Source organism: Akebia trifoliata, chromosome 12, assembly GCF_017979445.1.
Source record: "Akebia trifoliata isolate Shusen 1 chromosome 12, ASM1797944v1, whole genome shotgun sequence".
Taxonomy (NCBI): Eukaryota; Viridiplantae; Streptophyta; class Magnoliopsida; order Ranunculales; family Lardizabalaceae; genus Akebia; species Akebia trifoliata.
In genome coordinates this window covers 31185726-31197269 of record NC_141386.1, presented here as the reverse complement: position 1 = coordinate 31197269, position 11544 = coordinate 31185726, and the positions used below count along the sequence as shown (strand labels likewise).

Genomic DNA, 11544 nt, shown 5'->3' with positions numbered 1-11544 from the left:
GTAAATATTAAATCTCCCAATAAAGATGATGGTAGCACCAATTATTTTGTTGTTTTAATCTAGTAGTCTTCCTTTATTTAACGATTATATTTTTCAAATTATTGAAAAAAATTCCAAACTTCAATAGTCGAGTTAAAAAAAAAAAAAAAAATCAATAGAGATTCTAGAAAAAAATAGGGAAGATTCCATCCATTTGCCTTCGGTGGTAGTCTATTTTATAATTTACTGATTGATCATCATGATTTGACATGTCGTCCTTGTCGTGTTTTGTATTGCCCAATATCATGCTTTGCTTCTTGTTGTGATGCATTGTGTATGAAGTATATAAGTTAAAAGATCAAACCATGAAACTACATGCATTTGTTAGACCATCACATCCACCACATCTCCATATTTCCATTCCCAAATTTAGAAATCACATTCATGGCCATCACCATCACGATAGGGTTGCAATAACCACCACAAACAACATACCATTGCTACTACCGATCAGACCATCTTCTAATCAAGCAATAAACACTGCTCTGTCATCCTGTTGGATTTTGAATCATCGGCCATAAATAAACCATCCTTTCTGCTTGAATCGCTTTCGAACGATCAAAACATATTAGAGAATATCTTTTTCTTTATTATTAGAATATATATATATATATATATATATATATATATATAATATATATATATATATATATATATAACTCTCAATCGTTGATCTTTAGAGTATCTTCAAAATAGTTCAACACTTCAACATGCCCATATCTTTAGTTAGGTAGTGGACAAAGTGTTAAAAGCCCAAAACTTTTGTCCACTATTATCACCAAAAGTTTGTCCTACTGACATGTATAGGTCATGAAAGTATAATTATAAGGTTAAGAGGACTGAATCAAGGAGGCCCCTTCTTTATAAGTTCATTTTATTTCACCTAAGATAATTGTTGATCCCCGTAGTTCTTACCCTCTAATAAAAGAGATACACCATTGATTATGTATATGCTTTCGATCAAATTAAGTAAATCCACTCTATGTTATCCTAATAATAGCGTCCTGGTGATCTATGGGTATGCAGGCTTATGTCATCATAATATTTTATATGTTTGATTTAAACACATCGAGTTGGATTATCACTACTAATAGAAGTTATTTTGAGCTTTACTCAAGTGCTTGGCTGACCCTCTTTTCACTTTGTAGATGTGTACACCATGAATGCACTGTGCACAAGGATGCACAAGACTCCAAAAAGATGTGTGTAGAAACCATACTTTTAAAATGGTTTAAAAGTATACTGATTCGAAAATTTTTACTCCATCTGCAAGTGCACAAAACTATAGATATTTTTCTTCGGGATAGACATGCAAGGAAAAAAAGATCTACGGTATCGTGCACTTGCTACGTCGACCGAGTGAAAATTTTTGAGTCAGATTATCATTAATCTTTTAAAATCTATTCAATTGGATTTTGAAGTAACTCGAACATGTAACTTAATGAAACCAACTTGTCGAGTAAATCATCAAAATATACTGACTCGGTAAAAGAAAAAACTTGATGTAGTTAATTCGCTTTGTGGACAATGAAAAATAAATACTTTTTTTTTTTTTTTAATTATTAAATGGGATCACGCCTTCTCAATAGAATTCCAAATAGTGAAGAATGTGATGGCCAGGGGGTCCCCAAAAAAGATATGATGGAAAGTATGATTCTCAAAAATGAATGTATAAATCTCAAGAAATGTATATGATTCATAAAAATGTGATCATAAAAGTCATGCTAACAAAAATATGCTTGTTTGATTCGATCAAATCTATCTAATAATATATTCTGCATCTAAGTTAAATATCATAGAATCTTTGTTAAGTATTACGGTAGTGTACAACGTCGGAGAAGAAGTTCAAAGACAGACAAGATTTGGATCTTGAGGTGTGTGAGTTGAAAATTCCCTAAAAAATTTTGTGAGCAGAAAATAAGAATCCATTACCAACATTAGATCGACGACCTAGGAATCTTCGATAGGATATTTAGTAGTGGGAGCTTCGTCTACCCCAACCTACTAAATGAGAAGTTCTTCATGCCCCTTCCAAAGGGGAGAGGTCTTGAGTTCGAGCCCCTCATTGGCCACCCATAGGAATTTTTCCTAACTTACCTAGTATGTATGGCTTATGGGGCATTGCATGTACCTTGGTGAGCTAGATATGGTGCTCTAACAGGCCAGTTGCCACTCCCTTGCTACTTGAACGTACAAGACCTGGCACCCCATCATTCAAAATTGAAAACAAAATATGAAAAATAGATAAGTTCTTTAGTTCTAGTTTAAATTTTTGGCTATTTTGAAAAGAATGAATTCCTCTCTCTAGGGACCTAAGGGATGCAATGATATGTTCCATCTTTGAAGGGAAGCTAGGGGATATTCGAAAATGATAAATTGAGAATATTGCATATACACATGAAAATCAATAATTACAATCACTGATAGTCACCCATTGGGGGCTAGCTGAGATGGTAACGAGGGATTGGGTGTGCTCCCTAGATCCTGACTTCGAATCTTTATATGTCCTTCCACAAGGCTATATTTAAATGTCTGCACACTACTGGGTGAGCAATGGAAGAGTTTCCAAAAAGAGAGCTTAAAACTCCAAAAGTTGAGGTAGCATTACTTTTATATATAAAAATAATTATGAAATTTTTATTAAAAATATATTTAAGAATTTAATTAAGACATTGGAGTTTCTTTAATTGGTATGATACTATTACTAATAATGCCGTATAGAAGAAAATTTGAGAAAAGTGAAAATGTTGTGTATCTCAAGGTGCCAAATTGACGAAAAAAACTACTAAATTTTTTATTGTCTGCTATCGAAATTATCACACCTTAGTGTAATTTCATATTATAATTGTCCTTTTGGATAGAAGGAAACTTGAACTGGAGCAATCTGCCAAGTTAATCCTTGCGTTACCAATGGACAGATAGTCACAAAATACTCCGAATTTTTCCAAATATTCAAAAATTCTTCAAATTAGGGATTACTGGATTAAATCGATGAATCAACAAACTAATCATTAATTTAGTAATCAATTGCTAAATAAGATATCAATTTTTTTCTCCTCTAAATTTTATTTTCTTCACCCGAAAATAACAAGAATAAAGAAGGATTTTTGATTGGGCATAAAATGAGACGAATTTTATCTAAAATCTAAGTATACCGAATTTGAATTTAATTGGTTTGGTTCCATCAAGTATAGACAAAGTAAAATATGGTTCGGATACGGGTTGATATCCCTTGATCTGAGTCAGATCCAGGTCGAATATGAATTCATTCTTATATCCGTCAAGATCCAAATGATATAATACTTTGCAAGTTGTATTTTTATATTTTTTAGATTATATTCTATTAATCAATAATAGTTGGATGTGGTGGTCACAATCTCTCTTTGAAAAAATGGAGAGGTCTTAAGTTCAAGTAACATTTTGATCATATTTTAGTAATTTTATTTTAAATAACCTTAAATGATTTGACATTACCTTATTTGAATCAATTAATTCGTATATGATTTTAACTATTAGGATCTGAGTTAGATCCGAATAAAAAATTTGGATATAAATATAGACATACTCATATTCAAATTGTATCCGATCCGTTTTAAATCCTAATTTTTAGAAATGGTTGAAGTTAATGAATTTTGATAAAAAGGGTTTTATTAACATCCACCCTAAGGGCGGGCACGAGTTAAAGTGCATTAAATACACTTTGAGAATTTATTTTAATTTTAATTTTTTATATCCAAATTTAATGCACTTCAACGTATGCCCTTGGGGCACATGTAGCAAAAAAAAATCTAAAAACATTGTATTTATATTTTCACAAGTTTTCCCAAAATTTTTTATCTGAATTTTGCTGTTCGATGGTTCCAAATGATTTGGTTCATTTAGTTCGGATGATATCCAAACTAAACATTCCAGATCCGACCCATCAAGACATTTGACCGTCAACTTATAAATATGCAACCTATGAGTCCTCGAGGGTTACAATACAGTTATTAATTACTTTTACTTTCTCGATCAAATCCAACCAATTAGATTCCTTCCCTTAACCAAAAAAAAAAAAAAAAAAATCAACTAAATAGGACCATTTTAACTGTCTTGTTAAGAGTCCCAAAAAAAAAAAAAAAGCTAGTTGTGCTGCTTAGAGTCGATCCAAGTGTTACCTCATTGGTCACAGATGATAGAAATATACGCCACCTTTTTAATGCTGATGTTTCATATTTGAAAATGGTGTAGATCCTCTACTTCGGGAGTTGGTTAACATTACCTAACTCCACCTCTACAGTTTTGCCACATTCAACCTAAACAAACCCCCATGGATATTTAGAATTTTCAATCACCCTTTTGCAGTGGTGATTGAAAATCAGGATGCCGTGGATTTCCTTAATTCCTCTGACAATGAGAGAGAGAGAGAGATTTCGAAGATTCGTTCTACTAATTTTTTTGAATTGTAATAATCTAACTACCCCATATGGCACACTCAATAAACTCTCTTAACATGATAAATTTGAAAATCATAGATCAATATATTTCAAGATACAAAATCGTACTTTCTCATAAAAATGTGTATCCTGATACATACAAATCTATGGTTTCCAAACTTATCACGTTAAGAGAGACGATTAAGTGTGCTACGTAAGGTAATCTGAGTATCAATATTCAAATTTTTTTTTGTCTCTCCCATGTATGATGCTCATTCTAATTCTAAATAGATAAAACTAAACTATAAAAATGAAAACTACATCGGTTGAAGTGTTATAGAAATTTTTTTTCCTATAAAGTATTATTTTGTAAGATTGGCAGCATGTGTGAAGGTCTATTGTATAGAAAAACACTTCTCTTATTAGCTTACTAAGAATTCAAATCTTACTAAAGGTCATTGGGCCCCTCAAGGATTATCACATTGGCAATCTAACATCACAGCCATGGTAACAAAGTTCAGATTCAGCAGTTATTCGGTGATGGTTCAGTTCGGTTAATTTATAAAAATTTGGAAAACTATTCTAGAAAGGTTTATAGAATATTTTGTTGGATTTCTTACCGAAACCTATCATCTCCAACCTCTCTCTAAAAACTATGTTATTCTTGATGTTTGAATGTTGAAAAAATTAAAATTTTATTGTTGAAGGGTAAAGATGTTACAATATTCCATAATTAATTAAGGAATCGTCATAATTCATCAATTCATTGAACTAATAATCCCTAATTCGGAGAAGTTTACAAAAATTTTGAAACATTCAAAGAATTTTGTGACTATGACCACAGCCTTCTAAATTTCATGGTAAAACTCAAAAAAAAAAAAAAATCTTCTTTAATTTTCATCCAAGTTGTTGAAAATGGATAGCTATTGAACGCTCAAATTTAAAATTAAAATTTAACATTGAGAAATAGTATTTTTTTTCCAAAGTTATTAAAATTTTGTCCTCTAAATCATGTTTTTTTTATATGCCACTATACATCTTACTAAATTAGGTTAGTGTGACTCTTTTATATCCCCCTAACTACACTCCAAATCAAGGTATTAAATTTCTATTTCAGTTTCTATTTGGCTTGTGTGGAAATGAAAAATAGTTTGATTAGTGTGAAAATTAATACAATTTTTGGAAATGATAAAAATATTAAAAAAATATTCATTTTACTAAAAAATGATAAAGAACCATATGGAGTGTGAAATTAAAGAACAACAATATTTTATTACATGAAAATAAAAATAACAAGTTGCTTAAATACATAAAACTTAATATGTAAAACATTGAAATAAAGAAACTAACAAATTACTTTCATGTGTTATTATATATATATATATATATATATATATATATATTTTTTTTTTTTTTTTTTGAATAAGTTGCTAATGTATCCAACTGATTAACACATGGCGAATTGTGTACTTGCTTATTTAGAATTACTAATATGCTTAGCATACATTAAATTAAGATGAAATTGATAAGATAACTAACTAATCACAATTCATTTATACCAATTGATTAATATTATGTGTAATATTTTATTTGTAAATATGATGTGTAATTTACAAGTTCTTTCTTAAAATAATTATATATATATATAAATAAATTTAGATTGAACTTTACTATTTCTTGAAATATTTCTATCTAAACATTGTATTTTTATATTTATAATTTGATATTTCGATCGAAATTCATTATTTATTGAAATATTTCGTGAAATGAAAAGTGATTTTCATCGAAATATATATAAAAGAATCTATCGGTTGAATTTTGTGTCGAGACTTGTGGAAATGAAAATATTTTGATATATTTCATGAAAATATTTCAAAATTTAATATTATGCTCCAAATATTTATCATATGAGTCATAATTTTCTGATGCCATTATAGATTTTTTTTTCCCTCTAACTACACAATTGCACATTCCCATAAATATATGCAATTGTGTATCTCGAGAAAAAATTATGATTCTAGGGTGTGTTTCAGAGGGTGTGTCAGGAAATCATTGTTCTTATTATATAAGTCGTGTTGGAGTGACCTCAATTCACACTTGTATCTTGATGAAAAGCGTTTTGGATTTCGTACATACCTCCACAACAGTAAAGTGTGAATTGAGGTCATTATAGTACGACGTTAAAAGATACTTTTCATTCGTATCACGATGAAAATCATTTTTACGTTTCCGTATACATCAGGAAAGTGTGACATTATTCTTATTCTTATCATATATGGCCTTTTAAAGCCCAAATCCAAAGTCCAAACCACCAACTTTCTTCAAAAGACCAATAGCTGTGACTATTTTCTTATGCCTTAGCCCCGCATACACATATATAGTGATGGGATAAACATCCCATAGGTTCAGTGGGTCAAAAAGTGAGGGCTATGTTATAAAATGGTGGCGTGGAGTTGCGTATCACTAACTCCTCCATTAAAGGATCCAATCTCACAGTGTGATTGATATCCTCTGTTTTTTCTTCCTTTGGGGCTGCGGTTACTAAGAGAGAGAGATGGAGGCAAGAACTCTCCTTCGCTACCTATTCCTTCTTCTAACCACTCTTCTTCTTCTCCTCCTCTTCACAAGCTCATGGGTACACCTTCCGTACACACCTGCAGAGAAAGCAGAGCTCCTTGACTGCACCAACTACTCTCCATGGTGCACCTCCAAGAACCGATTCCAACCCAAATTTAATAATCCTCTCCATAACCCCAAAAACCCCAAATCAACAATCAACCACAAAACCCAAATCCCACACCATCCTCTCGACCCACTCACCATCCAAGAAGTCAACAAAGCACGATCCATCCTCTCTTCACACCTACCCTTCTCTTCCTCCTCTTCCTACACAATCCACTCTCTAGTCCTAGAAGAACCAGACAAATCTCTCGTTCTCAAGTGGAACAAAGGCGACCCTCTCTTACCTCGACAAGCTTCAATAATCGCTCTTCTTAATGGCCACTCGCACGTGCTAACCATCGATCTTGGATCAAACCAGGTCACCCAACACGATATCAGTTCCACTCACGGGTACCCCATGATGACCATAGAGGACATGACATCAGCTACGTGGGCTCCACTCTCTGATTCGAATTTCAACCGTACGATCATCGATCGTGGAGTCAATTTGGCTGATCTCGCTTGTTTACCTATCTCTACTGGCTGGTTCGGGAAGAAAGAAGAGAAACGAAGGTTGATTAAAATCCAGTGTTACTCGATGCAAGATACGGCTAACTTCTACATGAGACCAATCGAAGGGTTGACTGTTCTTCTCGATATGGATACGAAAAAAGTCGTGGAGATATCAAATCAAGGCCGGGAGATACCAATTCCCAAAGCTGCTAATACCGATTACCGGTTCTCTAAGCAGAACAAACGACTGAAACTTATAAACCCTATATCGATAGAGCAACCAAAAGGTCCGAGTTTTAAGGTTGAAGATGGACATTTGGTGAAATGGGCCAACTGGGAGTTTCACCTAAAACCGGATCCAAGATCCGGAGTTATAATATCTCGGGCCATGGTTCGTGACCCGGAAACTGATAAGATGAGGAGTGTGATGTATAAAGGGCTTACGTCAGAGCTGTTTGTTCCGTACATGGACCCCACTGATGCTTGGTACTTTAAGACATATATGGATGCGGGCGAATACGGGTTCGGACTTCAGGCCATGCCGCTCGAACCGCTAAATGATTGCCCGCGTAACGCTTATTACATGGATGGTGTGTTTGCGGCTGCTGATGGAACACCGTTCGTTAGATCTAATATGATTTGTGTTTTCGAGAGTTATGGAGGGGAGATTGGGTGGAGACATGCTGAGAGTCCAATCACGGGAATGGAGGTAAGTGAATCGAATGGCTGAGATTTAATGTTGGTGATGTTGGATGATTTATTGGATTTTGTGGTTTGTAGATTCGAGAGGTGAGACCGAAAGTGACGCTTGTGGTGAGGATGGCTGCATCTGTCGCGAACTACGATTATATCGTAGATTGGGAGTTTCAAACTGATGGACTAATCCGGATCAAGGTTCGTGACTAAATACTTTTAGAATCTTTTTTAAATTTTATTTTATGTTATTAATTGAAGAATCCAAATGAATATTTGGAAAAATTGAAAGGAAATTACAAGGGGGAATATTCTGAGAATCTTTTACAACCATAATTAATTAAAGATTCTATTGGCCCACCACCAACTTTTCTTACAACACACAATCCTTTGGAAATTGGAATTTAACCGTTGTCCACACATATATATATTTGTGTCTATTATAAGTAAAAGTGGGGGTCTTAATAGTAGTTCTCTTATTCAACAATTGTGGGTCCCACATTAAGAAAAGCGGAAAAATCGAGTCAAGTGCGAAGAAATAATGGTGATTATGTTATGATTGAATATTTAGTGGTCTCATCGGTCATATTCAATAAAAGAAAAGTAGCACATTAAGATGTGTGCACATAATGTGTTCGCAATCTCCCGTTTAATTCATAAAAAAATCATTAATTTTTTGTATTTTTCAATGAAAATATCGTTCTCTAGATTATTGAATTATTTTGAATAATTCACATATTTTAAGTTAAAAAAGAATAAAACGTGTTTTATTTAATCAAATTTTAAGTCTTTTGTGATTTTTTTTTTGTTAACTTGATAAAAAAAAAAATTGCTAGTAACTTGTCAAACAAGTTTGATTTTAAAGCGGCCATGTTTCAAAATTTTGAAGGAACCCACCTTTTTAAGGCGTCAGATGTCATTTTCATTTTTTAAAAGTTATAATGAAATAACCCTCTATATTTATTTGAGATACCACTTTAATTTTTTAAATTAATAATTTATTTATTGACTTTGATTTTCTTTTATAAACCAATGGAATAATAATCTCATTGCCCTTATTATCACCACCATCATTATTACCATCATCACTATATCATAACCTTTTCCTTCACCATCACCATTAACATCACCGTCACTGTTAACATTACTATCATATTACCAAAATTTTGAAATGAGACGAATAATATACAAATAAAGTATATGCCGTATATTTTTTGTTTATTGAATTTGTTACTGAATTTTAAATCAAATTTTTGATATCCAAAATTGAATAGAACTCGAATTTTTCACGTATCAAGTTTTTGCTATGTTCTGAATTGTTAATAAGGGTCGATACTGACAACAAAGTAGTCCAACCGCCAACGCCAACGTAGAGCTGGGCCTCTTGAGAGGGCCATTTTAGAGCGATGCACTTGTGGTATATAGGACATTGTAAGGGCCTTTGAGTGGGCCTTCAAGGTATATCAAATAGGACCTTTCACCTTGTATAGCTGATAGAGGCGTAAGTTAGGCCCTTTACTATAGTCCTTTGGCAAGGAATAGTGGGTTCCTAGGTGATTGAATATTTAGTCGTTTTAGAACCCAATAAATGCCAAGTGGGACATTAGAATGTGTGCCATTACCGAGTAGTCCACCTTTTACAAGTTGGATTTCTATGAATCTAACAAGAATCTAACCAATACATAAAAAAATACTTAGGTGTTATAGAATCTAACCAGTTGATACGTGGTGGTCCTCTTTTGGTTGTTTTCATTCTGTTATACTTTTTCTTTTTAAGCCCACAAGTAGTCTTTTTCTTAGGTTGCCCACTAGTAGGTGGCATGTTCGAACATAAAAGGATTTATGCATGATTGAAAACTTCAATGATTAGGTTGACATTTTATTTTATCATTTAATATTATTCTAAGGACCTCATATGGTAATATAAGTTCTCGAACTTAAATGTTCATAATCTGCCTAGATTTTGTACTAAATTTTTTTTTTTTTTTTTTTGTGATGATCATAGGTTGGGCTGAGTGGGATTCTAATGGTAAAAGGTACCCCTTACGAAAACATGAAGCAGGTGCCGGTACAAGAGGATCTACACGGCACCCTCTTGTCCGAGAATGTGATCGGAGTCATCCATGACCACTATGTCACATTTTATCTAGACATGGATGTTGACGGATCCGACAACTCCTTCGTGAAGGTGAATCTGGTGAGACAAGACACCGCCCCTGGAGAATCACCCAGGAAGAGTTACTTGAAAGCTAATCGACATGTTGCCAAGACTGAAAAGGATGCACAAATCAAACTCAAGCTCTATGATCCCTCAGAATTCCATGTAATTAATCCATCCAAAGAGACTAGAGTTGGGAACCCGGTCGGGTATAAAGTTGTTCCGGGTGGTACAGCCGCTAGCTTACTAGATCACCAAGACCCTCCTCAAATGCGAGGGGCATTCACAAACAATCAGGTAAACTATAATTCACTTGTTAAGGTTTAAAATCTCTCTTACGACAATTTGAAACGTTAGATATTTTAAGTTCGATGTATGGAACATTAAACCATGATTTTACTTATGTTTGTAACAGATATGGGTGACTCCATATAATCGGAGCGAACAATGGGCTGGTGGGCAGTTTGTGTACCAAAGCCATGGAGAAGACACCCTTGCGGTGTGGTCTGAGAAGTAAGACGATGTGCATTTGGTAAAGCTCCCTTCATTTTGAATAACCAAATGGTTTTCTTAATTTTGTACAAATGGGATTTTAATTTGCAGGAACAGACCTATTGAGAATAAAGACATAGTTATGTGGTACACATTGGGATTCCACCATGTACCTTGCCAGGAAGATTTTCCCATCATGCCGACTGTATCGTCCAGCTTCGATCTAAAGCCAGTCAATTTCTTCGAGAGCAATCCCATTCTCCGAACACCACCCAACGTTGAGAGTGACCTACCGATTTGCAGAGCCGATGCTTCGGTTTGATAGACTTTTAATTTTAACGTCATGTACACGTGTATATATTTGTTTACATACAAACTCTGCTGGAACACACGTCTTCATTAATGGCCGTATAAATAAAATGGGTTCATCATCATAGCCTTGCCCAATATCTTGAGGAAATTTCTTGTAAAAAGAAGACATTATTAGGTCATTTTGCTGTCATTATTTTCAAACCGATCAAACACCTAACCTAAGCTCCACTTACTTCAGCAAAAGCTATTTTAGTTGGGTTA

At 33.6% G+C, this 11544-nt stretch overlaps 1 protein-coding gene across 2 annotated transcripts; it reads left to right on the top strand.

The window, feature by feature from the left end:
• Positions 1-6861: 6861 nt before the first annotated feature.
• LOC147389497 (amine oxidase [copper-containing] gamma 2-like) lies at positions 6862-11405 on the top strand. Of its 2 annotated transcripts, XM_086417748.1 has the most exons (5): positions 6863-8337; positions 8409-8522; positions 10327-10776; positions 10895-10992; positions 11083-11405. In XM_086417748.1, the coding sequence occupies exons 1-5, from the start codon at positions 7009-7011 to the stop codon at positions 11291-11293; spliced, it is 2202 nt and encodes a 733-aa protein (XP_086273874.1). In that variant the 5' UTR covers positions 6863-7008; the 3' UTR covers positions 11294-11405. The 2 variants fall into 2 exon arrangements, with proteins under 2 accessions (XP_086273875.1, XP_086273874.1); XM_086417749.1 differs by lacking the exon at positions 11083-11405 and having other exon boundaries at positions 6862-8337; positions 10895-10996.
• Positions 11406-11544: the final 139 nt, after the last annotated feature.

What these genes read in the sequence shown, in the direction of transcription:
- LOC147389497 (XM_086417748.1), top strand. Translation starts at nt 7,009, where the DNA reads ATGGAGGCAAGAACTCTCCTTCGCTACCTATTCCTTCTTCTAACCACT. An exon ending in GTCCAATCACGGGAATGGAG is followed by an intron (nt 8,338 to 8,408) that starts GTAAGTGAATCG and finishes TGTGGTTTGTAG; the next exon opens with ATTCGAGAGGTGAGACCGAA. An exon ending in CTTGCGGTGTGGTCTGAGAA is followed by an intron (nt 10,993 to 11,082) that starts GTAAGACGATGT and finishes TTTAATTTGCAG; the next exon opens with GAACAGACCTATTGAGAATA.